The 27,465-nt window shown below is 57.2% G+C and overlaps 1 protein-coding gene across 1 annotated transcript; it reads left to right on the top strand.

The window, feature by feature from the left end:
• Positions 1-18: 18 nt before the first annotated feature.
• On the top strand, positions 19-27,465 carry USP31 (ubiquitin specific peptidase 31; the record flags this gene model as incomplete). Its single annotated transcript, XM_060261003.1, is given in 18 exon segments — positions 19-279; positions 281-376; positions 378-557; positions 14,473-14,610; positions 14,877-14,965; positions 15,441-15,533; positions 16,185-16,320; positions 16,674-16,818; positions 16,989-17,160; positions 17,582-17,693; positions 18,098-18,192; positions 21,331-21,408; positions 21,741-21,870; positions 22,151-22,270; positions 24,063-24,288; positions 24,663-24,821; positions 25,210-25,362; positions 25,944-27,465. Coding segments are annotated over 18 exon segments (3,852 nt in total), but the record flags the coding sequence as incomplete, so codon positions are not given.

Below are 27,465 nucleotides of genomic sequence, written 5' to 3'. Positions count from 1 at the left end.
GCGGCGGGGCGGCGGCCCTCCTCGTCCTCGGCGTCGTGCAAGGAGAAGCGCTCCTTCAGCAAGCGGCTGCTGTTCCGGGGCCGCGGGCCGGGCGGGGGGTCGCGCTCGCTGGGGGGCTTCATGAGCCGCGTGCTGCGGACCCTCTCGACCCTCTCGCCCCTGGGCTCCGAGCACGCCCCGCCCCCGGCCCCGCCCCCGCCCCCCGCCCCGCCCCCGGCGCCCCCCACCCCCGCGCCCCCCGCGCCCACCCCCGGCGTGGCCGGCCTGCGCAACCACGGCAAACACCTGCTTCATGAACGCCGTCCTGCAGTGCCTCAGCAACACAGAGCTCTTCGCCGAGTTCCTCGCCCTCGAGCACTACCGCCACGCCGCCCCCCGCCCCGCCGCCCCCCCGCAGCCGCGCCCGGGAGGAGCAGGAGGGAGACGACGAGGAGGAGGAGGAGGAGGAAGAGGCGCCCTCGCTCGCCGCCCACGGGGAGGTCACCCAGCAGCTGGCCCAGCTCGTCCGCGCCCTCTGGACCCTCGAGTACACCCCGCAGCACAGCAGGCACTTCAAGGTGAGTCCCCAACAACAACACCCCTGCCAGGGAGCTCACCCGCCGCCTGCCCTGGCACTCCCAGCTACTGGCCAGGCTAGCCCCCACCGCATTGGCCCCCATTCTGCTGCTAGCCCCACAAGCAGACCCCACTTCCCTCCCTCTCACTTCCAACCCTACAACAACAGCCCTGCCAGAGAGGGCCTCCCAGCCCAAGGTCACCCAGCCGCCTTCCCTGGCCGGAGTCAGGATTTGAACCTGGCACTCCCAGATACTGGCCAGGATAGCACCACCGCATCACCCTGGCTGGTGGCTTGGCCCCCCATTCTGCTGCTGCACCTGCAGACCACAGCAAAAAAACCTGGTTTTCCAGGCCCTCTGCACTTCCCTGCCAGTATGGCAGCTGGGTAGGGCCACTTTCCTTGCTGGCTCCAGCTGTCCTCCAAGGCAGGGAAACGGCGGCAGTTCTGTTCCTTGCAGGCGTCCCCAAATGCCTGGCAGGGGGCTGCACTGTGACCTGGAGTCTCAGCTTGCCCAACAGGGTGCCAGACAGGTTTCTTTACACAGCTCCAGCTTGGGGAAGTTGTGCGCTCTGTGGGATGTGGCTCTCCCCCCTCCCCCTGCCATGCAAGTACTCCTAAGATCAGCTTCAGGGGAGGGAGGGGGGTGCAGCAAAATCATCCCTCTCTTGCATCTGCTGAATTCTTCTGCTGGATCCAGCCCTTTGTGAGGAATCACGACTTCTGGGGTCATTAATTGTAAATAGGCAAAGAGGTGCTGAATTTCTGCTTCACACCACCAGTGCAGGTGTTGAGATCAGGCCCTGAGAAACAGGATAGCTTAAGCCAAGCCCTGGCTCCAGTAAGTGCTCGCACGCAACTTAAGCCTCTCGTTATCAATCAGGATTTAGCCAAAGCGGGTTTTCTCTCAGTTGGTGGCCACTTGTCTGAACAGCTGACAAGACCACACAGTTCTCCCAATTTTCTAGGGCCAAATCCTGGCATTAAAGGCTCATTCTGGGCCTGGTTCTTGGAGCCTAGATGACAATAAGTCTTGCATGTAGAGAGTCATAGAGCATCTGGAGGTCTGTGAATGGATCTCCCACTTAGGGTACCATTAGTTGATGATTTATTGTTTGGGATGATGATGAGAAATTGTCTCATTTTTAAATGCCAGGTAAGGAGACCGTGGCACACTTTCAGCCAAACCCTGTTTCCTTTCCTGTCCTGCCAAAACAGGTGCCTCCGGCTACAGTAGGATGTTCACTGTTTACAGCATCCAAGATCCAGAGGTTTTGCCCTCATCAGCTTGGTGGAAACCAGTGGTGTTTGCAAAATGGTGACATTTCAGAATTCCCATTTGAGTGCCTCTGTTGAAGTAAGGGCAAGTTAAGAGCACGTGGTGGTTGAGGAAAGTCAGCCGTCTCTGCGGGTTGTCTTTCCCAGGTGCAAAAGAGCCACTGCCTGCCCAAAGGAGACCAGCCCTTGTTGTTTTCCGATGTAGGTCACTGTTTAAGCAGATTTCCCTCCTGTTTCTGCAGAAGCTGGCTGGGCCACTGGCTGCCCACTAGCGAAGGGTTTTTCAGAGTGGTGCTTTGCCTTGCAGAGAAGCAGTTACGTCCCCGCAGGGAGGATTTGCCACATAAGCCCATCTTTCCAGGCAACCCTAAATCGCACACTTTTGTCATGGTCTTAAAGGAACAAGCGCTTACTAGGCGTTTGGGGAGCGCTGCACCCCTGGAGCGCTGCAAGCTGTCCGTGAGAGTTTTCTCAACCCATGTGCTGCTTTTGTGCCTTGTTTTCCTTCCTCTCCATGCTTCTGCATGGGAAGGACCCCCCCCCCCCCCCAAGATACTGTGTGGCGGCCTGGTTCCCGTGCGGAGAAGCTCTCGTGCCTGTTACATGCAAATGCATCCTGAACAGTGTAGGAACTGTCAGTTCACAGATCTTTGGGGAAGAAATGTACAGCTCTTGACAAACTCGAAATATTCTCTGAGGGCAGCTGTGTTGGTTTTCAGTAGAACAGTTAGATTCCAGCCCATTCACGCTTTGGAGACCAACGAGAGAATCTAAGCTCGCAGCCGCAAACTCTTGTACAAGGAAGCTCCCAGCACAGATCTGTGGCAGCCCCATTGCAGAGGAAAGTTGCTCTTTGCTCCAAGGTGCTAAATGAAATATCTTGTAGTTTCCTTTTTCTAAAATTTGTTTGGAGAGAGCGTAGTTGAGGATTCTGACTTGTGGCAGCAGGTACAGCTGGCAACCCTGAGCGTGACCTGCCAGCCTCTAGGTCCCTGGGCCTCATCCAGGCTGTGTCTTTGCCTTCTGAGCCTGGTCTCCTGGGGGTTCGCAGTTTACTGACCCTATGTGGATAGATGCAGGTGGGTAGCTGTGTTTGAGCCCGGTGGCACCTTTAAGACCAACAAAGTTTGATTCTGGGTAGAAGCTTTCAGCTTCATTGGTCTTAAAGGTACCACTGAATTCTGTGTGCTTATTCCAGCCTTGGATGTAATCCTCAGCTGGGCTGGTTCTGGACCTCTGTTGGGGGTGGGGATAGAGTTTGCTTTTCCTTGAAAGCCATTGGTCTGTGTGGCAGAGCAACACCATCTGGCATGATTTCTTCCTTGGGGAGTTTGCAGTTATGCACTTTGTGGACCTCTTTGAGGGAGAGCTGAAGAGTTGTTAGCACAGCCAGCAAAGAGGCCAGCAAAGAACAGCTTAAATCCAAAATGGGGCTGCTGTAGATCTGCGCTTTAAGTTTCTGTGTATTGCAGCGTTTAATTCTCAGAGACTTTTGTGGAGCTTGAATGGAAATGTTCTTTGAGGTCAGAGTCTCAACCCGGTGTTCTTTCTGGCACGTGCCAGCTTGTGTTCTTGGGACCGGTGACTTCACCTGGGCTGGACTCTGGTGCGCCGTTCCTGCTGTACTCCTTCGCACAGAAAGAGGTCTTAAAAGGGAGGAGGAAGCTGTAGAACTGGAAGGGACCGTAGAGGCTGTCTAGTCCAACCCCCTGCTCAATGCAGGATCATTTCTGCCTTGTATTCCAGCTGCTGCCTGAAGACTGCCAGCATTGTTAGGGGTCTGGGAACTGCCCTGGAGGAGGAGGGGCCTACTTGCTCTCTCCCAGAATAGAGGAGCTGGTGACTTGCCCTGTGGAGAACAAGGATCTGGATTATCTTTCATGGGCATCTTGAATATAACTCTTTTGCAGTGTCCGAGCTCCTCGTGTGCCCCACACAGAACCAGGCAATGCCCTCTTGGGCAGCCCATGGCGAGCTCTCCAGTGCTCTTCGCGGGGTATTATGTTGCTTGTGGCCTACTCTGAGGGGCCTTGATGCCATTGATGGTGCCTAGAGGGGTGGGTTGGCGACCTGGGTCAGCCTGTGAGTTTTTACCTCTTGTGGCTTGCTTATGAGAGAGTCAGTGGAACGGATTCTCTACGCTGCTGTTATGTGCCGGATGAGATGGTTTTAATCTCCGTGGTCGTCAGCTGTTTCCGTCAGCTGCGTTCTGCCTGCCTCAACACTTTCCAGAGGTGCCGCTTCCTGCCCTGGATTTGTCAATAGCTGTAGGCTGTATAAATATCTGTGCCTTTTTGCTCGGTCTAGAATGGGGGTCTGGGGTGAAAGATGCCTCTCTCTGCTGGTACCCTTGTGGATTAAAGGTACTGTAGGAAATAATAATTTGTATCTTGGTATCTCACCCTCATCGTTAGGGCACCCCCACCCCGGCTGCCTCTTATTGTGAACATTCCTTCTGTGATCTCCCCCCTTTCATCCCATCTTTTAAAATCCAGTTTTTATGTGTACTCTTTAGACTGAGACAGCCCTCTACTTTGCTCTACTTTGTGCTTTCTTTCTCTTGTTTTTTATTTTTTAGTTTGTTGTATGCATCCTTTTTTCTGATATTTCTGACTGCCTTTGGCATGGGGTGTGCTGGGGTGGGGAACAGGCTCCCACGAGTGGGCGGGGGGTGCAGAAAATAAAAGCTTTGTGGGAGATGGATGAAGGAACAATCCATTAAAAGGAGCCCCACAGTGGAATTTTTTTAGATGTTTCCATTCCCCCCCCCCCCCCGATCTTCAGGATGTTAGGAGAGTTTTTGCAGATGGGAAAGGATATGAATGATTCCGCCTTGGGCCAGATTTCATGCTAGAGATACCCCTGATTGTTTTAATAGGGTTAAAAGTATAAATCGTTTGACTGGGCGCATTAGCCATCGCAAATTGCTACAGAGACCTTTGAGTTAATGAGATTATTAGTTTATTGACAGATTAGCAGAACACCATTTGAAGCATGTAAACTGACTGATGTCCGGTTCACGTGGAGATCAGACCGTGCATGCAAGGGGAGTGATTTAACCGTGAATGATTCCTTTACCAATGGAGCGAGATCCCCAAATCATTTTCTTTCCTGCATGGCCTGAGAACTGCTTTCTTGGTGGGAAGAAAGTTTTCCTGCGGGTTCATCCACCTGCCCGGGATTTCCCAGAGAACTCCTGGAATCCTTCTGGAGGAAAAGGGAGAGAGGCTGGGGGGTGGGGGGGCAACAGTGGGAGGGCTTCTAGTGCCCTGGCCTTACTGGTGGACCTCCTGATGGCACCTGGTTTTTTTGGCTACTGTGAGACGCAGAGTGCTGGACTGGATGGGCCACTGGCCTGATCCAACATGCCTTCTCTTATGTCTAGGGCTGTGATGCTCGTATTCTTGGTGCTTGGGGTTGGTGCTTGGGGGGGGGCAACAGTGGAAGGGCCTCTAGTGTCCTGGCCCCACTGATGGATCTCCTGATGGCACCTGGGCTTTTTTGGCCACTGTATGACACAGTGTTGGAGTGGATGTGCCATTGGCCTGATCCAACTTGGCTTCTCTTCTGTTCTTAGGCTGCGGCTCATGGGCAGAACCTCTGCTTGGCTTGCAGAAGGGCCCAGGGGCCATCCCCACTGGTGGCATCTCCTGTTAAAAGGATCGGGCAGGAGGTGATGTGGAAGACCCTCTTCTGCCAGAACCTTCTGGAGAACCGCTGCCGATCTGAGTAGAGAAGACTGAGCAGAGAGAGCCAGTTTGGTGTGGTGGTTAAATGTGTGGACTCTTTCTGGAAGAGCCGGGTTTGATTCCCCACTCCTCCACTTGCAACTGCTGGAATGGCCTTGGGTCAGCCATAGCTCTCTTATCTGGGAGAACCGGGTTTGATTCCCCACTCCTCCACTTGCACCTGCTGGAATGGCCTTGGGTCAGCCAGAGCGCTCTTATCTGGGAGCACTGGGTTTGATTCCCCACTCCTCCACTTGCAGCTGCTGGAATGGCCTTGGGTCAGCCATAGCTCTTGTAGGAGTTGTCCTTGAAAGGGTAGCTTCTAGGAGAGCTTTCTCAGCCCCACCTGCCTCACAGGGTGTCTGTTGTGGGGGAGGAAGGTAAAAGAGATTGTAAGTCCCTCTGAGTCTCTGATTCAGAGAGAAGAGTGGGGTATAAATCTGCAGTCTTCTTCTTGATGGGTCTGATTCAGCAGAAGGCAAATCTAGCTTGGCTGCTGTGACAGGAAGCAAGAGCGGCCTGCTGGGTTTGCTTTGGGGAGGAGGGTCAGGCACAGGTTCCTTGGCAGCTCTTGTGTTGGGGGAGGGGCAGCAAAATCCTCCCAGGTGGGTGTGTTTGAAGGGCCACCGAGTCGCTTCAGATTTAGGCCGTCCTATGGGTGAATGGTCTGCACAGCGTCCTCTCCTTGATGGTCTCCAGCTGGTCTTGCAAACTGAGGGTCCTTCCTTGATGGAGTCCGTCCTCCTCGTGCTGCGTCTTCCACCTTCCACTTTGCTTGGCATGGCTGCCTTTTCCGGTGAGCCTTAATGGGACTGAGGGACTACAGCCTCAGTGCAGTCCGTTTAGTTTCTGGGAGAGTTCAGGCTTAAGTTGGTCTAGGAGCCACTGATTTGGCTTTTTGGGTGTTCATGGCATCCATCAACTCCCCGGCAGTGTGTGACTGGTTAAGAGCAGTTGACTCCCCACTCCTCCTCCACCTGACACCTGCTGGGTGACCTCGGGCCAGTTGCAGTGCTTCTCTCAGACCTCTCTCAGCCCCACCTGCTTCCCAAGGTGCCTGTTGGGCGGGGGGGAGGAAGGGAAAGTGATTGGAAGTTGCCTTGAGACCCCTTAAGGCAGGGAAAAGCCAGCTCTTCGTCTCCAACACCACGTTGCAAAAGAATCAACTTGCTTCCTATCAACTTCCTGCATCGTCCAACTTTCATACCTCTCTGTAGTAATGGGGGATACTCCAGCAATGCTTCACTCCCCTTAAGGATCTTTTCTAGCTCCTTGGCGGCTGCCCTCCCTAGCCTGCCTCTTGCTGGTGGCCTCATTTCAGGGAGGCATCAGTGAGTGTCGTGCTCTTCTAACACTGGATAAACAGCAGTCAAAAAGATTTTGTTTGAGGATCTTGATATTATCTTCAGTCGCATACTAAGATTAGATGTTACACCTTTTTTGAAAGAAAACCTGCTTAAATCCATATATTTAGTAGATATGGGACACAAGATAAACTCTGCAACGATAATTTGAGCTGGGGGTGGGGATTCTAGGTGGCTGATTAGCCAAGTTCCCAAAGCTGTGTTCCAGTTGGAATTTAGACGTTGACCCTTGTGGTTCCAGATCTCAAACGTGCCAACAGCATGCTTTTAGTGGCTTTGTAGTCCTTTGGAAGTAGCTGCATTGCTTGCTTCCCAGCCCCCCCCCCAGTTGCCCCTCCCCCATTCAGGCAGCACAAAGCAGCCTCTTTGGGTAAACGGGGAGGGACTGTGGTGCCATGCAGAAGGCCCCAGCCTCAGTCCCCAGCAGTATCTCCATTGCAGTGGGTGACAGGAAAGCCCCTTCTCTGCCGGATGGAGCCCTTGGAGAGCCACTGCCAGCCCGAGTAGATGAGCCCAGGGTGTAATTCAGCTTCCTGGGTGTTTGCCTCGGTCTCTGCTGGGCTTTGGGTGCGGCAAGCACGACCATCTTCCTTTCTGGGCAGGCACATTTTGCCAGGCCTGTGGTGAAGGAGCCCTCCTCCTGGCTGCGTCTCTCTTGGCTGGCAGCCTTCCCTGCCTGTCAGGCCACCTCCGAGAGAGCAAGGCAGGGCGGGAGATGTGTGTGGCTGTCTTCCTCTCCTGCATCTCTCTGCCCCGCCAGCAGCACGCCAGTCCTTCTGTGGCTGGCTGCCATGAGAGCTCTCGCGTCCCGCAATTGCTGGGGATGCACCGATCGTCTAAGCGGTGTGTGTGTTTGCCTCTGACCCCGGTGCTCTTTTCCCTTCCAGGTGGCGTTGCTGGTAGGGCAGTGCGTGCCACAGTCGGGCAGACAGAGGATTTGCATTTTCCAGTAGAATAACCAAAGGGAAAACGAGGGCAGCCTGGCGGCTTTGCAAATCCTCCTGCAGCCTCCTCTGCCTGACCTACATTAGGGCTCGTTGTTCTGCCGTCTCGGGTTGGGGCCCCTCGGGCTGGCTCATAAAGGAGCGGAGAGGCCTGGCGTCATTCTGCAGAGGCCCCCAGAGCACTTGGAAGAGGGTGGCCCAGACTGCGGTTCAGAATGGGTGGCTGCTTGGGAGGGCCCGGGCTTGTGAGTGGGCAGCATGTGCTGTGTGGAGGTGGATGTTCCAATGGCACCTTTCCCCTCCTGCTCTACCTGAGGAGTCCCTTGTTTCATGAGGGGTGCAGGTGGCCTTCCCTGTTCGTGTGGAAGACTTTTGTCCAGACCCCGGTTTGAGAAAGGCAGCTGGGGAGATGCAGGCCTCCCCTTCCCCCCCATCAGCAGCGACCATGAAAGCTCTGTGGGGTTTTTAAACAGAGGCTGGAGGGCCGTCAGACAGCTATGCTGATTCTGTGACCTGAGGCAGATCATGAGTGGGAGGGCAGGAAGGGCTGCATCAGGGCCTAGTTCTCGTGGCCCCTTCTTGCACACCCAGGGAAAGGCTGGTGGCCACTTTGGGTTCAGGGAGCAGTTCTTCTCCAGGCCAGTTAGGCCCGAGGGATCCTGGAGGGTTTTTCTCTTTGCCGCCTTCTGGGTGTGGAGCAGGAGTCACTGGGGAAGGTATTTGTGAGGCTTGTGCAGGGGGGGGTGGTGGATTAGATGACCCTGGAGGTCCCTTCCAACTGTTTGTGTGTGGATCTGAGCCCACCCCTTGGGGTGAAGCTCACGAGTGATCTGGCACCCTTCTGCTGCTTGCTTTCTTTTTCAATGTGCAGATTCATCTTCTTTATTGGTAGACAGAGTGCTCCTCAGCTGGATCACTACAGTACAATGGAAAGGCGGGGACTGGAGGGGGGGAGGTGAAGGTGAGCATCCCCCCCCCAGAGGGCAGCAGGCCCTCCCCCCAGCACGCCTCTCTCTGGGCTTTAAAAACGGCCCCAGGAAAGGAGAGAGGGTGGAGCGGGGCCCAGAACTCTCTCTCTGCCTCCACTCTGGTTTGGGGTGCTGGAGGGCCTGGTCTGGACGGGAGATCTGCTGTGTGTGTTCCCAGCAATACCGAGCAGGAAGGACTGAGCTCTCAAAGTGGCTCTCCCTCGACAGGTCTCTGCCCAAGATGCTGCAGCAAGCGTGGCCATTCCATGCTCCCTTGGTGGCCTTCCTTTTGGCTGGGCAATGCAGCCTTCCCTCTTGGAGGTGGGAGGGGGCCTGGGTCAGCCGAAGGGATCCTGTGCATCCGTGAGCAGAACCCCTTGCTCAGAACAGGCGGCTGCAATGAAGGGTTTTTGCTCTCAGTCTGCATGTGCAGAAGGACCAGCAGCGCCTCCCTGTCCCCACGTGATCCCCGAAGGTGAGCCCATCGCGCTTGCGGGGGGGGGGGAAGGGCTCTTGGCCTGACTCAGCCCCAAGTGGGACGTCTCCTGCCTCCTCAGAAGCAGGTCTGCTGTGGTTGCCTTCCCACGGAGGCTGAGTGGGGCCCTTCCCTCTTCCTCCACTCTGGAGGGTGTGGCTCAGACCTCCGGCTCTAGAGCAGGGCTGTCCACACTTGCTGAATGGAAGAGCCCCATAGAATGAGCATCAGGGTTTTGAGTGCCACAAGACAGGAATGTCAAATAGATCCAGGTGGGCGGCCGCGTTGGTCTGAAGCTATACAACAAAGTAGGAGTCCCGTAGCATCTTTAAGACCAACCAAGTTGGTCTTAAACATCAGATGTTTGAGAGCAGGGAGGGAGGGAGGCAAATAGATGGGGGGGAGGAAGGAGGGAGAGGTGAAAAGAAAATAACTTTAAATGCCTTCTCCAAGCTGGTGGCTGGCTTGTCTTGTAAAAGCCATCAAAAGAGAGAAATGCCTTCTCCAAGCCGGTTGATGGGGAGGTGGGGGCTTTGGGAGCCGCACAGTTTGTGTGAAAGAGCCATATGTGGCTCCCAAGCTGCAGTTTGCCCCCCCCACCCACCCTAGAGGAGCTGGGCCTCCTTCCACCCCCAGTAGATGGTGCGGGGGGGGGGGGGTCCTGACCCTTTGGGAAGCCCTGGCTGGTGCCGCTGGAGCTCCTCCTTCGCGGAGGGTGGGTGGGTGGGAGGGGCCGTGTGTTCTCCCAGGAACAAATGGAAGAGGAGGGAGAGGCTCTTGCCAGGGAAATGAAGGCGAATCAATGTGCTCTCGGCTGCTGCTGGCCCGGAGAGGCCTAAAAGCTTCTGCTAATGAGCTCTGCCGTCTGGGGGGGGGGGGGCGGGGGCACAGGCATCTGAGCCAGTGCTGAAGCTGCCTGTTCCAACAGCCGAGGCAGGGCCTCTGTGGTCTCTTCGGATGCACAGCCCGCACTTAGGGAAACCAGGCCTGCTTTGGGGGTTGGGCGCAACCCGTGTCCTTTGGTGTCCTTTAGGAAAACCCTGTTTCAGCACCTTGTGAACCGGCTTCGCCTGCAGCTTCCCTGGGCCTGTCTGACATCCAGCTTTTAAAGGGCCGCTCTCTCCCTTGGACGGGCCTTCCCTTGCCTGCCCCAGCTGGGAGCTGTTTGTTCCTTCCTCAAGGCAAAGGTTAAGCCCGGCTTCCCCGAATCAGCTGGGAGGTGGGGGGTGGCCCCCTGTGACATCTGGTGATGACATTCTCTTCCTCTCTCTGGCCCCACTTTTTTTCCTCTGGGTCAGCAGGAACTCTGCTGGCAGCCTCACTCACGCGCGAGATCTGGGGTGTCAGCGTTCTCATCCCATTAGATGCACCAATACTGAGAGAGCAGAGCAGAGGAGGGGAAAAGGCTTGTGTGCACACCTGGGTATCAGCTTCCTTTCTGGGGAGGCGGTCTCTTTCTGGTGGCAGAAGTGAGAACTTCACAAATACAGCCGGCCTCTCGGAAGTCAGAAGGCGTACATGTGCTTGGATTAAAATCCTGCCTTTGGGGTTGTTGTGGGAACTGCCCAGTCGGCGCCAGCAGAAGGCATTGGGCACCACATTTTAAAAAGGATATAGACAAGCTGGAATGGGTCTAGAGGAAGGCGATGAAGATGGTAAGGGGTCTGGAGACTGAGTCCTATGAGGAAAGGTTGAAGGAGCTGGGGATGTTTAGTCTGGAGAGGAGGTGGCTGAGAGGTGATAGGATCACCATCTTCAAGTACTTGAAGGGCTGTCATATAGAGGATGAGGTGGAAGTGTTTTCTGTGGCCCCGGAAGGTAGGACCAGAACCAATGGGTTGAAATTAAATCAAAAGAGTTTCCGGCTCAACATTAGGAAGAACTTCCTGACCATTAGAGCGGTTCCTCAGTGGAACAGGCTTCCTCCTCGGGAGGTGGTGGGCTCTCCTTCCTTGGAGGTTTTTCCAACAGAGGCTAGATGCCCATCTGACAGCAATGAAGATCCTGTGAATTTAGGGGGGAGGTGTTTGTGAGTTTCCTGCATTGTGCAGGGGGTTGGGCTAGATGACTCTAGAGGTCCCTTCCAACTCTTCTATGATTCTCAGCAAAGACGATCGTGGCTCTGATGTGGAGATGGGTGTGAAGGGCTGGGCTTCTTTCGAGTTCTTCTGATGGGGAAATGGGGGCTCTGGTACCATTCCCGTGAAATCTTTTCTCTTTTGGAATGAGGGAAATGTTTTTAGACAGAATTGGACTCCCTCAGAACCCGAAGCTGCAGGTCTCATCTCACCAGTGAGGTGTGAATCCCGATGGAATTCCAGCTGCCATCAGGGCAAAAGGCATTTAAAAAAATGTGTTCGGTTGCCTTGTCTGATGGCCTGTTCCGAGAGTCTTGGCAGGTGGCAGCGTTGCCCCTCTGCGATGGTGGGGAGCAGAAGAGAGGGCCTTTTTCCAAATGGGGCCAGGCTGCGGGTGGGTGTGGGCTCCCTCCTGAGACCCAGTGTGGTGTTGTGGTTAAGACTGTCTGGCTAGTGCAGGGGTAGGGAATGTTGGCTCTCCAGATATTTTTTTGCCTACAACTCCCATCAGCCCCAGCCATTGGCCAAGCTGTCTGGGGCTGATGGGAGTTGTAGGCAAAAAACATCTGGAGAGCCAACGTTCCCTACCCCTGGGCTAGTGTCTAGGAGACGCAGGTTCAAATCCCCGCTCATGCCAGGGAAACTTCCAGGCTGCCCTAGGGCCAGTTGCACGTTCTCAGCCTACCCTACCTCACAGGGTGGTTGTGAGGGCAGAACGGAGGAGAGGAGAATGGCAACAGCTCCTTTGTGTCTCCTTGGGATGAAAAGCAAACGAATTCAGTAAACGCCCTCTGCCTGATGGTGGGTCTGGCAACTCTTCAGGGTACTTCTGCTTCCGAAGGCACCGGAACCACCTCGACCTCTCCAGTGCCTTTCCCTTCCCTCAGCTAGGCTTCTGGATTTCAGGACTGTGTGTGTGTGTGTGGGGGGGGGGTCAGTACCTGACCCAAGGACATGGCCATTTTCACTGTGTGTGTGTGTGCTTAGGCTCAGTTGCTGGTGGCTGGCAATGGAGGATGGGGGGTGGGGAGGGGCGGAGGAGGAGGAATCTGGTCTCTGTCTCCTGAGCCGCTTGCTGCCATTCCTCCTCCCCGCTGTGGGCTGAGCTCAGAGACCGCGTGGTGTCTGCAGCTTCTCTGACATTTGATGCTCCCTCGGCTGCTGCCCGCAAAGGAATGGGCGGTGGCTCTCCAGGCCTCCTGGAAGTTCTTGCTTTTCAGTTCAGACCAGTAGCAAAAAAGTTGTCAGCAACTGCCTTGCTCACGCAAAATCCCTCCAAACAGAATCCCGGTCATTCTCGTTTCTATAAAAAGGTGCAAGTCAGGTTTGAATCTGGCCCCGGGAACTGAGGTTGCCAGGTGGGGAAGCCGGTCCTCCCCAGACAAGTTCAGCAGCGCCCTCTAGTGGCTGATGTGGTCCCTTCTGCCCTCTGGAGGCCCCCCTCCCCTCCCCTCCCCCCCATCCGTAGGTGCAGAGCCGGCTGGCTTGCAAAACACCAGTCACGTTCACCTCAAAGGGATCCTGTCTTTGGTTTTCGCTGGGGACATTTTGCAGTTATTAGCAGAAGCCACCTTGAACCACAAGGAAAGGGGGGGGGGTAAATATTTTTATAAGTAAATTAGAAACCGACTTTACTCACTGCAGCTAAAGCGGTTATTGCTTGTAAATGGAAAGATGAGCGATCCCCTACTCCAGGGGTGGCCAAGGGTAGCTCTCCAGATGTTTTTGCCTACAACTCCCATCAGCCCCAGCCATTGGCCATGCAGGCTGGGGCTGATGGGAGTTGTAGGCAAAAAAACGTCTGGAGAGCTACCCTTGGCCACTCGTGCCCTCTTCTGTGGGCTTGGTGTCTCAGAGTTTGGGATGGCTTTACGCTAGATAAGATGACTGGTGAGATGCAGTCACATGCTAATATACCTCAACATAAATCTGCAATGGAAAAATGGCCTCCTTTTTTAAGAATCCATTTTGCTAATTATTTAACTTGTTCTTAATTTGTGTAACATTACTGGTGAGTTTATGTTGTTTCATATTTTGGAGCTTTTATGTTTTTCTGTAAGCTGCTTGAGTTTATAATAAAGAAAAAAATATTTAAAACAAGAAAGTGATTTAACGATTGCAGTAATTGGCACCCCTGGGGCAGCAGCCCTCCATTTCAGCAGCTCCCCCTCCCCATACACATGCAAGGGTCTGCCCTGCCCTCCTCCTCCTCCTTGCCTGGAGAGGGTGGGATCCTCCGTGTTGCCTCCATTTGAGGGGGGAGCCCCTGGGGACTGCTGTGGAGCCACCTGCCACAGGTAGAAGTCGCTCTGCTCCTGGTGTGTGCAGTGTTGTCTTTGTGTGGGCTTTTATAGCAGAGCAGAGCCTTTTTTGAGTCGGCAGGGAAACCCTTCAGCTGCTGCGTTGGCACAGTCCTTCTGGTGTGTTGAAATTGGAGGGGTGCTTTGTGTGTGTGTTTTGGGGGGGGGCGCTGAGTGTATTTGTGAGGCAGTGGGGAAATGCGTGGGGGTTTGGAGAGTTGCACCTACTCTCAGAAAAACGCCGGCCTCTTGCTGCATCTTCCTGGAGCACAGCAGCCAGTTCCTGAGTCTCTGGTTTCTGAGGTGCCGGACTGGAGGCTGCTCAGAGCTCCCTGGCGTTAAGCAATCAGAAGCTGTGGCTGGCCCTTCTGAGTGCTGAGGGGAGGGGCCGTTGTGGCTGAGTGGCAGAGCCTCTGCTTGGCATGCAGAAGGTCTCAGGTTCATTCCATTTCTAAGGGCCAGGCAGGAGGGGAGGGAAGACCTCGCTCTGCCTGAGACCCCTGGGGAGCTGCTGCCAGCCTGTGTGGACAAGACTGACCAGGATGGGCTGGGGGGGGGGGAGGATCTGATTCTGCATCAGTCAGCTTCGTCTGTTTGTGTAGGTCAGAAGCCAAGCCTTTGCCTTTGGGGCACCTTGCCTTTGATGCCCATGTGCTGGCAGCAGGCAGAGGTGGGCCATGCCACTCGGCTCTTGGGAGAAGCCCGGGCCTCGTGGGCAGCCAAGGGGGTTGGGGGGGCACGTGTGCTTCAGGGGCTCAGTGGTGGTGCTGCTTCTCCCCAGAGCATCGTTTCCAAGAACGCCATGCAGTACCGCGGCAGCTCCCAGCACGATGCCCAAGAATTCCTTCTCTGGCTGCTGGACAGGGTGCATGAGGACCTCAACAACCTGGTGAAGAACAACGGCAGCCCCCCGCTGAAGGTAAGAGTGGCCCCCGCCCAGGCCACAGCTGCCGCTGACGAGGAAGGAGATGCGGGGCTGGAACGGGCCCCTCCCTGGCACGTGTCTTCCCACGGCCACCTCCTGCACCCCTGGGTGTTCACGCAGGCCAGAGAACACCTTTGCGGGGGGGGGGGTTCCCTAGAAAGCGATGGGTGCTAGAAGGACGGCCTCTCCAGTCGCCTGGCAGGTGCGGAGCCTCCGGGGCTGCGTCTGCCCCCCTGACCGAAATGCCCTTTTCTCCCCAGCCCCCTTTGGAAGAGCCCGTGTTGATGGAGGGACCAGCGTTTCCGATAAACAGCTCTTTTGTCCAGGAGCTCTTCCAGGCCCAGTACAGGTACAGGCGGGGCTGGATTTGGGGCCCAGCAGGTGACAAGGAGAAAACCTCTCTTGGTGCTTTCAAAATGGCCTTCTGGGTTTGCACTGAAGATCTAGTTTGCCCCTTGATCGGGGATGGGATCGAAGGGAAAGGCGGCCTTGGGGGGTGGGTGGGACTCAGGCTCACAAGCCGCAGAAGGGGTAGTCTGGCTGTTTCTGGGCTGGGCCCCTTTGCAAGGCGGGTGTGGAGCCACCTTAAGGAACTGTGCTCTACTCAGAAAACGAGCGTGTGAAGGAGAAAGCTAGAACGCTTCTTCCGGCACACACGCAGAGACATATTTTCTCTTTTTTGCATTGGGAAAATGTTTCTTAATTTTGTGTGTCCCGGATTGTCAGCCCTGCCTGTCTTGGGAGGGGAGCTTGGGGAGGGAGGGGCTGCTCCTCTCCTCAGGGCCTCCCCCCACTCGCTTGTGTGTTTGCTCCGCTGCTGCCAGGTCCTCTTTGACATGTCCTCATTGCCAGAAGCAAAGCAACACCTTTGACCCGTTCCTGTGCATCTCTCTGCCCATCCCGTTGCCTCACACGCGGTACGTGTCCAAGCGGGGGGGAGGCTGATGGGCATGGGCGGCAGCTGTGGCTGAAGAGCTGGAGGCAGGCTGCTCTCCTCCCGGTCTGGTTTTGGGGACCTGCTGGAGGCCGTGTGGGCATCCCATACCTGCCCAGGTGAAGAGTTGCCAGACCGTCTCCTGTGTGAAACTCCCGGAAGGAGCCAGGCTTGCTGGCTGCACCCCCGATGGGATGGCTCCCCTGTAGGGGGCAGCAGGGAGCCCCTTGAGGGCCAGAGGTGGACTCAGAACAGTGACGTCTTTCTGCGTGGCCCCTTTGTGCCGTCCAGGCAGACCAAAGCAGGAGAGGGCAGCTGATGTCTGGCTGCAGCCAGAGGCAATTTGGAGCACCTGCATCCTTTTGTGGAATACTCTTGAGCTCAAACTTTAAACAGCTTAAAACCCCCCACGAGGTTTGCCATTCAAAGCCACGGCCAGGGCCCTGATGCTCAGCCACATGGTCTGAACTGGGTCCTTGGCGCTGAAGCCGTTCTCTCCTGCTGGCCCATGGGGAGGGGCTGGGCCTGACTGGGCCTTCTACCAATCAGCTCTGCGCTGCCGTGCGGGGCCTCAACTGTGTGGCCCCCGCCTCCCACTTCTGCCTTTCCCAACTGATTCTTGTGCCCCCTGCAGGCCGCTGTATATCACTGCGGTGTACCGAGGGAAGTGCTCTCACTGCATGCGCATCGGGGTGGCGGTGCCCCTGTCTGGCACAGTGGCCAAGCTGAGAGAAGCCGTCTCCAGAGAAACCAAAATCCCCACCAAGCAGGTAAGTGAGGGCTCTGAGGCTGGCGGGGCTCACAACTTGTCCAGACGGGCTTTCTGCTCAGCCGCCCTGCTCTGCCCCCTCTGCTGCTTTGCTGTGTGCACGCCTCTCCCCACCCCCTTGTGGCCTCTTCACGGACCTGGTGCTTGCCTCCACTTCGAGGGCAGCTGCTTGGGGAACCGACAGGGCTCCTGCTGTCCTCTCCCAGTCCTGGGCCCCTGTTGGGACAGTCCTGGGAAGATGCTGCGGCTCCTTGGCTCACTGGGCCTCCAGGGAGTTCCCTTGGGTGGCGTTTTGAAGCCTCAGCTGAGCAGCCCTCCTTGTGTCCTGGCCTCCCCCGCCCCATCCCCTTGCAGATTGTGCTGACCGAGATGTATTACGACGGCTTCCATCGCTCCTTTTCGGACACGGACGACCTGGACACGGTGCAGGAGAGCGACTGCATCTTTGCCTTCGAGACCCCAGAGATCTACCGGCCGGAGGGGATCCTGAGCCAGAGGGGTTGGTCTGTCTCTGGAGCTTGGGAGTCGGGGGCGGGGCCCTGCAAGTCGAGGCCCGGATGGCGAGGGCTAGCCGCATTCTCTGGCCCTGCCCTTTCTGCCTCCAGGCTCCTGCTGGGGCTGCCGGCCTTGCTGCTTCTGACGACTGACGTCTCCTCCTTGCTCTTCCAGGGATCCACGTGAACAGTAACCTGAACCACTTGAAATACGGTGCTGACCATCTCAGAACCTCTGCGTATGCTCAGGGGAGGCTGGAGAACTCCAACACGCGGGGGGCCCCGGCCAGCGACAAGGTCGTGCTGTTGGTGTGCAACCGCGCCTGCACGGGGCAGCAAGGGAAGAGGTACCAGCCGCCTCCCCCTCCACCCCCCACCCTGTGCTCCTCCAGACGCCTCCAGGGCTCCCAACGCGGAGGAAGCCCAGTGGGTGTGCAGTTCTGGGGGCCCAGCGGCCGGATGCCTTGGCTCATCTCCTGGCAGTTCCCTCGAGGAGCACTTCCTTATCCCGGGGGGGGGGGCAATTTTGAGCAGCGGCTGGTGCGCCAGGGGAGGAGGGGCGTGTGCGTCTCTTTCTGCAACGTGACAAAGGAGAGGGGGGCTGCCAGATCCGCAGACGTGTGCCGGGTGCTGCAGGGGCGAAGGTGCTCCCTGCCACGGATTGGAGCCCAGATCTCTTTTTCCCTGAGGTGGGTGGCACTGTGCAGTAACTGCTGGAGTTGTGGGAAACACCCACCGGTGCTCCAGCATCCCTGCTTCTCCACGCAGGTTCGGCCACCCCTTTGTGCTGCATCTGGAGAAGACGGTCCCCTGGGACATCCTGCAGAAGGAGATCCTGGAGAAGATGCAGTATTACCTCCGGCCCTCGGCCTGCGTTCAGGTGAAATGGCCGAGCTCACCTGGCCTGCGTCTGGGCCTCCCTGCAGATTGCAGGGGAGCGGGGGGGGGAACAGGCCTTCGCATACTGTGGCTGTACCTTCTGCATCATTTGGACTAGGAGGGGGGCATTCTGAGGGGAGGGAAAGGTTTACAGCTGGGAAAAGGCGTACCGAGTCCTGGGTCGGACTGGGGAGAGCTGCCTCTCCGTGGGGACTGGAATCCCTTCTGGTGTGTCAGGACAGCCCCGGGGGAGGTGTGCCCTTGCACCAGAATGCACCGCTTTGGGACAGTGTGATCCCAGGAAGAGTCTTCCCCCTCCTGCATGACTCTGTGTCTGGGGGGGGGGCTTCCCCCCTTCTGTGCCTGCAGCCCTCTAAGCTGCCCTGTCTTCTTCCACCCGCACAGGTGTGCCCCTTCAGCTTGCGAGTGGTCAGTGCCGTGGGCATCACGTACCTGTTACCTCAGGAGGAGCGCCCCCTCTGCCACTTGATGGTGGAACGGTGAGGAAGACGTCCAGGCTGGGGGGGGGAGTGTGTGTGTGTGGGGGGCTGACGGATGCGGAGAGGATGCCTGCCGTCCGTGGGGCAGGGTCTGTGGGAAGTGTGGGTGTGGGCAGACGGATGCGGAGGTGGGCGGAGAGGATGTCCGTGGGGCAGGGTGCCGCTCCTTGCCACTGGGGGCCATAGAGGCCTGGCCACACATTCTGGGCCTCTTCACAGGACTGGTTGCATCTTTTCATTTTCGGTGCTGCTTGTAGAACTCACCTCCTCTGGGACAGCCACTCCTATAACTTTGGGAAGAGGCAGTCTGGTGCAGTGGTTAAGAGCAGCTGGGCTCTAATCTGGGAGGAACTGGCTTTGATTTCCCACTCCTCCTCCTCCACGTGCAGCCAGCTGGGTGTTCTTGGGTCAGTCACAAGTTCTTGCAGAGCTGTTCTCTCAGGAGCAGTTATTGAAAGAGCTCTCTCAGCCCTACCTGCCTCACAGGGTTTCTGTTGTGGGAAAAGGAAGGGAAAGGAGATTGTCAGCTCCTCTGAGTGAAGGGTGGGGCATAAATCCATTATTGTTTCTAGCTCCAGGTCAGTACATGGCTCTGATAGGTCAGATCAGAGTAAACAAAGAGAGCCTGGCAAGTAGGGAGAGGTGCGACCAGCGGGGTCTTGTGAGCAGAAATTCTGCTTTGTGAGCTTCTGGCCTTCATGTTGTGAGCGAGTGTCTCTACATGCAGATTCGGCTGCTGCCCTGGGGCTGTCCTTCCTGAGCGAAGACAAAAACACAACTGTGAGCCAGCTCACCCGGACTCTGCTTAGAGGGAGTCTGGCCTCTGCCACAGTCAGCCTGCAGGCGTCTGTCTGTTCTGCGTGGATGGGATGGCATCGCCTCCCTCACAGGCACGTCAGGGGGACCAGTTGTGCCAGGGGGACCCCATCTCTGGCCCGGCCCAGGCAAGCCTGCTGGGAGTTAGGCAGGGCCGGCCTGGTTAGTGCTTGGAGGCTGCAGCGCAGGCAGGTGAGGGCAACGAAGCATCTCTGAGTGCCTCTTTCTTGACCCGGAAGGCCCAGGCTGGCTGGAGCCCATCAGATCTCAGAAGCTGAGCGAGGTCAGGTCTGGTCAGTGCTTGGAAGTCCCGGGTTAGAGGCAGCCAATGGCAAACCCCCTCTGAACACCTCTTGCCTTGAAAACCCTGAGACGGGTGACTTGGCGGGACTTCCCACCATTACCATGTCTGTGCAGGACTTCCAAGACTACGTAATGTTGTTTCTCCTGCACCTGTTGACTGAAGCGGCCTGATACTCAATCAGACACCCCGCCTCCCCCGGCTCCATCGAAGTCAGCCTTGCCCACTCTGACTGGCAGCAGCTCTCCAGGCTTTCAGACAATGTTCCTTCTAAGCTGCAGAGTCTTGTGAGCAAAAATTCTCCTTTGTGAGCTGCTGGCACTCAAGTTGGCAGCTGCTGCATCCATGCATCCAGGCAGGTTAAAGCGGATAGAAGGAAGTCCTTCTTCGCCCAAAGGGTGATTAACATGTGGAATTCACTGCCACAGGAAGTGGTGGCGGCTACAAGCATGGCCACCTTCAAGAGGGGGTTAGATAAAAATATGGAGCAGAGGTCAATCAGTGACTATTAGCCACAGTGTGTGTGTGTGTGTGTGTATGTGTGTGTGTATATATATATATATAATATTTTTTTTTGGCCACTGTGTGACACAGAGTGTTGGACTGGATGGGCCATTGGCCTGATCCAACATGGCTTCTCTTATGTTCTCATGTGACACAGAGTGTTGGACTGGAGGGGCCAGTGGCCTGATCCAACATGGCTTCTCTTATGTTCTTATGTGACACAGAGTGTTGGACTGGATGGGCCACTGGCCTGATCCAACAGGGCTTCTCTTATGTGACAGAGTGTTGAACTGGAGGGGCCACTGGCCTGACCCAACATGGCTTCTCTTATGTTCTTATGTGACACAGAGTGTTGGACTGGAGGGGCCAGTGGCCTGATCCAACATGGCTTCTATTATGTTCTCATGTGACACAGAGTGTTGGACTGGAGGGGCCATTGGCCTGATCCAACATGGCTTCTCTTATGTTCTTATGTGACACAGAGTGTTGGACTGGAGGGGCCAATGGCCTGATCCAACAGGGCTTCTCTTATGTTCTTATGTGACACAGAGTGTTGGACTGGAGGGGCCATTGGCCTGATCCAACATGGCTTCTATTATGTTCTTATGTGACACAGAGTGCTGGACTGGATGGACCATTGGCCTGATCCAACATGGCTACTCTTATGTTCTTATGTTACACAGAGTGTTGGACTGGAGGGGCCATTGGCCTGATCCAACATGGCTTCTCTTATGTTCTTATGTGACACAGAGTGTTGGACTGGAGGGGCCACTGGCCTGATCCAACATGGCTTCTCTTATGTTCTTATGTGACACAGAGTGTTGGACTGGAGGGGCCATTGGCCTCATCCAACATGGCTTCTTTTATGTGACATAGAGTGTTGCACCGGATGGGCCATTGGCCTGATCCAACATGGCTTCTCTTATGTTCTTATGTGACACAGAGTGTTGCACTGGAGGGGCCATTGGCCTCATCCAACATGGCTTCTCTTACGTTCTTATGTGACACAGAGTGTTGGACTGGATGGGCCACTGGCCTGATCCAACATGGCTTCTCTTACGTTCTTATGTGACACAGAGTGTTGGACGGGAGGGGCCAGTGGCCTGATCCAACATGGCTTCTCTCATGTTCTTATGTGACACAGAGTGTCGCACTGGATGGGCCACTGGCCTGATCCAACATGGCTCCTCTCATGTTCTTATGAATGTGCTCTGGGGTCCTCCTTCCTGAGCTGGCTCACGCTCACTCAGCTGAGAGGGAATGCTGGTATGAGGCAGCGCAAGGTCTTCTCCTCACCTACCACCTGATCTTCTAAGTGGCGATGAGGCGGGGTTGAACCGGGGCCCTTCTGCATGCCCAGCAGTTGCTCTGTCTTCCTCTGAGCTGAGGCCTGGCAGGCTGGCCTCTGGCTCCTCTTGGGCGAACTGTGAAAGGATTGCAGGGGATCTGAGCAGGCGCGCATCGGGGCCTAGATTGGCTGGCGATGCTTTTCAGCTGTTGTGGTCTTCTCTCTGCAGGGCTCTGAAGTCATGTGGCCAAGGCGGGACCCCCCACGTGAAGCTCGTGGTGGAGTGGGACAAAGAGACGAAGGATTAGTAAGCGCCATTCCTGGGGTGTCGCCTGTGTGGGGCTGGGGAAATGTCCTCCTGATCCCACTCCGGCAGGGGGCAGCTGCAGAGATCCTGCTCCCCACGCTTCTTTGGTTGGCTCCGGACCCTCAGCCCAGCCTGCTCCTGAAGGAGTCCCTGCTCTATTTTGGCCACGCTGCCTCCGCACGGGGCTGCGGCCTCCCCCGTGTCGTAGAGGGCCGTGGTGCAGCGAGGCCACTGCTGTTCCCAGGTTGAGCTTCCTTGTGTGGTTTGGTGAGCGGTGAGGCTTTCCAGCAGGGGGTCCCAGAGGCTCAGGGCGGCTGTTTCCCTCGCTGCAGTTTGTTCGGCAACACGGAGGATGAGTACATCCCTGACGCCGAGAGCGTCCAGCAGCAGAGGGAGCTGCACCACCAGCCACAGTGCTGCACCCTGTCTCAGTGTTTCCAGCTGTACACCAAAGAGGAGCGGGTGAGAGGAGAGCCGAGAGCGGCCTTCTTGGCTGTTCCCGGGATGTGCGGGAGGGTGCCGGCAGGCAGCTGGCACATGACGGGGCTGTTTCGCCTGCTGTCTCCATCCCAGTGCAAACCCCCATAGTAGCTACAACCCAACAGCCCCTCTCTGTCGTTTAACAACATGCAGTTCCTCAGCTTCGTCCTGCCGTTTGAGGGGTGGTCTTCTGGCAGGTGCCTTCTCCCTGCCCCTTGCTGGTGCCCTCAGCTGTGCCTGACAGCAGCCTCTCTCCTTGCAGCTGGCACCAGATGATGCCTGGCGCTGCCCACACTGCAAACAGCTGCAGCAGGGGAGCATCACCCTCAGCCTCTGGACCCTGCCCGACGTCCTCATCATTCACCTCAAGCGCTTTCGACAGGTAAGGGGAAGAGCTGCCTTGTGGACCATGTGAGCCGAGGCTCCCCCTGTGTGGCAGCGGCCTGGCGTGCCTCTTTGCCCACAGGGGTGTTGTGCACTCAGTCTGCAGGGCCTGTATCTGAACGGCCCCCTGTCTGCGGCTCAGGGCCTCCCACCCCCGCACTGCTAGAATCAGAGTTGGAAGGGGCCTTCAGGGTCATCTAGTCCAACCCCCTGCACAGTGCAGGAACTTTACAAATACCTGCCCCCCCTCCCCACATATATCCCCAGTGACCCCTGCAGGCTCCATGTCTGGAAGACGGCAGAAACCTCTAGGACCCTGGGCTGGAGAAAAATGACTGGCTGACCCCATTGCTGTCAGGTGACCATCCAACTTCCGCTTAAAAACCTCCAAAGGAGGAGATGGCTGTAGAATCATAGAGTTGGAAGGAACCTCCGGGGTCATCTAGTCCACCCCCATGCACAATGCAGGAAACCCACAAACACCTCCCCCTAAATTCACAGGATCCTCATTGATGTTCAATGGCCATCTAGTCTCTGTTGAAAAACCTCCAAGGAAGGAGAGCCCACCACCTCCCGAGGAGGAAGCCTGTTCCACTGAGGAACCGCTCTAAACTCACAAACACCTCCCCCTAAATTCACAGGATCCTTATTGCTGTCAGATGGCCATCTAGCCTCTGTTGAAAAACCTCCAAGGAAGGAGAGCCCACCACCTCCCAAGGAGGAAGCCTGTTCCACTGAGGAACCACTCTAAACTCACAAACACCTCCCCCTAAATTCAAAGGATCCTCATTGCTGTCAGATGGCCATCTAGCTTCTGTTTCAAAACCTCCAAGGAAGGAGAGCCCACCACCTCCCAAGGAAGCCTTTTCCACTGAGGAACCGCTCTAACGGTCAGGAAGTTCTTCCTGATGTTGAGCTGGAAACTCTTCTGATTTAATTTCAACCCATTGGTTCTGGTCCTACCTTCTGGGGCCACAGAAAACAATTCCACACCATCCTCTCTATGACTGCCCTTCAAGATCTTGGAGATGGTGATCATATCACCTCTCAGCTGCCTCCTCTCCAGGCTAAACATCCCCAGCTCCTTCAACCTTTCCTTCTCATAGGACCTGGTCTCCAGACCCCTCACCATCTTCACTGCCATCCTCTGGACATTTTCCAGCTTGTCTATATCCTTCTTAAACTGTGGTGCCCAAAACAGAACACAATACTCTAGGTGATGTCGAACTAGAGCAGAGTAAAGCAATGCCATGACTTTGTGTGATCTGGATGCTGTCCTTCTGCTTATAAAGCCCAAAATTAAGTTTGCCTTTTTAGCCACCGCATCGCATTGCTGACTCGTGTTTAGCGTATGGTCCACTAAGACCCCTAGATCCTTTTCACACACGCTACGGCCAAGACAAGTCTTCCCCCATCCTATAACGCTGCATTGGATTTTTCCTACCTAAATGCTGGACTTTACATTTACCCCTATTGAAATTCATTTTGTTTTAGTCCCGTTTTCCTGTCAAGCTCACCCTGTCTCCTGTTCCTGTCTTCTGCTGCATCTGCCACCCCTCCCAATTTAGTATTGTCTGCAATTGTGAAGAGAATTGTGGTGCTCTCTCTTCTGGCGCACATTCGGTTGTCTGCCCACACAGCCTCTCCTGGGCACCACCGGGGCACGTGACAGGGCTGTTTCTCCAGCTTCCGTGCCTTCTGTCCCCCCTGCCCCATTGCTGCCCTACGTGGTTCCCTGCCCGCACTCCCTCACCTTCTGGTCACCTGACTTGCACTTCCTCCCCCAACAGGAAGGAGACCGAAGGATGAAGCTGCAGAATATGGTCCGGTTCCCGCTGACGGGCCTAGACATGACCCCCCACGTGGTCAAGCGGAGCCAGAGCAGCTGGAGCCTGCCGTCCCACTGGTCCCCCTGGAGGCGCCCCTACGGCCTGGGGAGGGACCCCGAGGACTTCATCTACGACTTGTATGCTGTGTGTAACCACCATGGCACCATGCAGGGGGGGCACTATACAGGTGACTGGGCCTGCCTTTCCCTCGCTTGCCTTCTGCCCCCGGCTTCTGCTTCCTCTCCTTTGGGGGGTGGGGAGGCTAACAGAGAGCCACTGGCGGTGGGGGGGGGCATCTGGATTTCCTCTGCCCTGCCTTCCTGAGCACACTTTGTTGGGGTGGCTTCTTGGGGAACCGTTTCTTTGGCCTTGCTGTGGCTTGGTCAGCAACACTCGGCTATGTCTGTCTCCCCCACCTTCTGGGGGGAGTGTTGTCGATGTGGCAAGAGGTGGTTCCAGCGGGGTGGTCTGGGGGGGGGGGGCGCTGGCAGCTGCCCCTGCACTGTGGGCCTTCTCCTCCTCCGCCACCGCAGACTGGGTGACCGGGGCCTTCTCTTGCAGCCTACTGCAAGAACTCCATCGACGGCCTGTGGTACTGCTTTGACGACAGCGAGGTGCAGCAGCTGGCGGAGAACGAGGTGTGCAGGAACACGGCCTACATCTTGTTCTACCAGCGGCGGACGGCCATTCCTTCCTGGTCAGCCAACAGCTCGGTGGCAGGTGCGGCTCGGGGTGGGGGGGGAGCGGCTCCTGGTCTGGCTCTCTCTCGGGGCAGGGACGCCCATCCAGGAAAGCAGGCGAAATTAAGGGGTCAGACCAACATTCGATGTTGCTCTCCTGCTGAATTCGCTGCTCAGTTCCTGCTCTCTCCAGCTTCCATGCCTTCTGTCCCCCCTGCCCCATTGCTGCCCTACGTGGTTCCCTGCCCTCACTCCCTCTCCTCCAGTGGGGCAGGCTGGAGCTCTGTTCTCCTTCCCGCTTGGGAGGCTCTCAGCCCTTGTTGTCCTGCGGCTTGGAGCCTGAGGGGCCCCCTTCTCTCGGCCTGCCCAGCACCTGTTCTGCTGGCTCTGCTGGGGGCCTCTCTTACTGGCATTCTCCCCCCCGGCAGGCTCCACCAGCTCCTCCTTGTGCGAACACTGGGTGAGTCGTCTCCCAGGAAGCAAGCAGCCCAGCATCGCCTCTGCCGCCTCCTCCCGGCGCACCTCTCTGGCTTCCCTCTCCGAGTCTGTGGAGCTCATGGGGGAGAGGAGCGAAGATGACGGTAGGCTGATGGGGGCGGGCCTCGGCTTCCTCTGGCAGCTCCTGCCACAGCCCGTATGGGCTCCCTGTGGGGGCTGAGGAGAGAGCAGCCCCCCCTCCCCTGCCACTGCACAAGCGAGAATTCTCCCTCGTGCCCGCTGGGTCAGGCACCCTTCCCCCCCGCAGTCCCTCGTCTTTGGAGCTGGGCATTAAGATGCTCAGAGCCCAAGGCAGCAGGCAGGGAGAGCTAGCAACATTCAGAGATTGCTTTGAGTGCAGCCAGAAGAAGGCAGCCCCCTCCCCCCTGCCTCCCTGGGCTTGTGTTCATATCTCTGAGGTCACCAGGAAGGGGCTCTCTCTCTCTGGCCTCAGTGAAAGGTGTTTTTCATGGCTCCCCTACCTGCCCCCCCAGTGCTCAGGCTCCCCTCGAAACCTGCTCTGGAGGGATCTTTGCTTTCCAAGAGAACTGCTTGGAAATGCAGCTGCTGGAGTCAGGAGGCTTCCCCCCCCCCGTCAGGTTGCCTTGCTGAGGGCCACGGGGTGGGTGGGCAGGCCCAGGGTGGCTTCCCCCTGCCCTCAAGGGCCCGCCTTCTCCTCTTGCAGGTGGCTTCTCGACCCGGCCCTTTGTGCGGAGTGTCCAGCGGCAGAGCTTGTCTTCGCGCTCCTCGGTGACCAGCCCCCTGGCGGTGAGTGAGAACGGGATCCGGCCCTCGTGGTCCCTGTCAGCCCGGCTGCAGATGCGCTCCAGCTCCCCCTCCCGCTTCTCGGGGGACTCCCCTGTGCACAGCTCGGCCTCCACCCTGGAGCGGATCGGGGAGTCCTCTGACGACAAGGTGGCCACCTCCTGCTTCGGCAGCCTGCGGAGCCTCTCTGGCAGCGAGAGCGGCCGGACTACGGGCAGGGCCCCCCTGGCGGTCATGGAGGGGGTCTTCCGCGACGAGGGCCCCGGGCAGAAGCCGAGCTCCCTCTGCTCCGCCCCCGTGGACCCCTTTGACAACAACAACCAGATCGCTTTTGTGGATCAGAGCGACTCGGTGGAGAGCTCCCCCGTCAAGGAAGACAAGGACTTCAGTGGGCTGGGCCTGGCTCTGGCCAAAGCGGAGGCCCCCCCGCGGAAGGCAGCGGCTTCCAAAGAAGCCACGGAGGCTGAGAGGAACGCGAGGAAAGGAAGGACCCTTCTGTCCAGCACAGACTCCCTGACGTCTCCCCAGGCTGCTGCTGCCGCCGCCTCACCCCCTCCCTCCAAGAACTTGCCAAAGGTTTCCCGTTCGCGGAGCAAGCTGGATTCTTGCCGGGCCAGCGGGAGGCACGGCTCTCCTGCCCCCCGGCACAGGCCGAAGGAAGCCGGTTCCAGGGCCCACGATGCAGCCACCGCCTCTGCCCAGCAGAAGCAGAAGCCGCTCCCCTCCTCGGCTGCGGCTCACCGCAACTCCTCCTCCGTGCGAGGGCCCAACCCGGCGGGGGGGAAGAGCAGGACTTCGGACCGCAGCCTCAGCAGGGAGGGCTCCAAGCTGAGCCTGGGCTCCGAGAAGGCCGGTGTCCCCCCGGGCTCGCGCACGAACTCCCCCCGGATCAGCCAGTCGAGGAGCGAGGGGCAGACGGCGGAGAGCAGGCACGTGCGCAGCTCCTCCATGGCCAGCCTGCGCTCGCCCTCGGCCGGCCCCCGCTCTGCCTTGAAGAGGGACAGCAAGTCGGAAGACAAAGGCCTCTCCTTCTTCAAATCCGCCTTGCGCCAGAAGGAGACGCGCAGGTCAGCTGACCTGGGGAAGACCACCATGCTTTCGAAGAAGGCGGCCTCCATCTCTGCCAAGGTGGCGGCTGGCAAAGGATTGGCGGAAGAGAAGCTGAAGCCGGAGAAGAGCAGCCCCCAGCTGGCCCGGGCACCCTCCAGCACCAGCCCTGCCGCCAAGGAGGCCTCTCCAGCCAGGCACTCCCTGCTGCTCACCCGCAAATCCAAGTCTTCCCAGGCGGAGGCCACCCCCCCGCCCCCAGGCAAGGCCGCCTCCTCCTCGCGCAAGCCCCTCCCCTCCAGCATGCCCGCCTCTGCACGGCCCGCCTCCAAATCTCCGTGAAGATATGCTGCAGCCCCCCCCCCCCCGCGGGTTTTGGTTTTCTCCTGTCGAGA

The sequence above is a fragment of the Heteronotia binoei genome, chromosome 20 (genome assembly GCF_032191835.1).
Source record: "Heteronotia binoei isolate CCM8104 ecotype False Entrance Well chromosome 20, APGP_CSIRO_Hbin_v1, whole genome shotgun sequence".
Taxonomy (NCBI): Eukaryota; Metazoa; Chordata; class Lepidosauria; order Squamata; family Gekkonidae; genus Heteronotia; species Heteronotia binoei.
The sequence above is the reverse complement of the archived record's forward strand: the minus strand, read 5'-3'. Positions and strand labels throughout refer to the sequence as shown.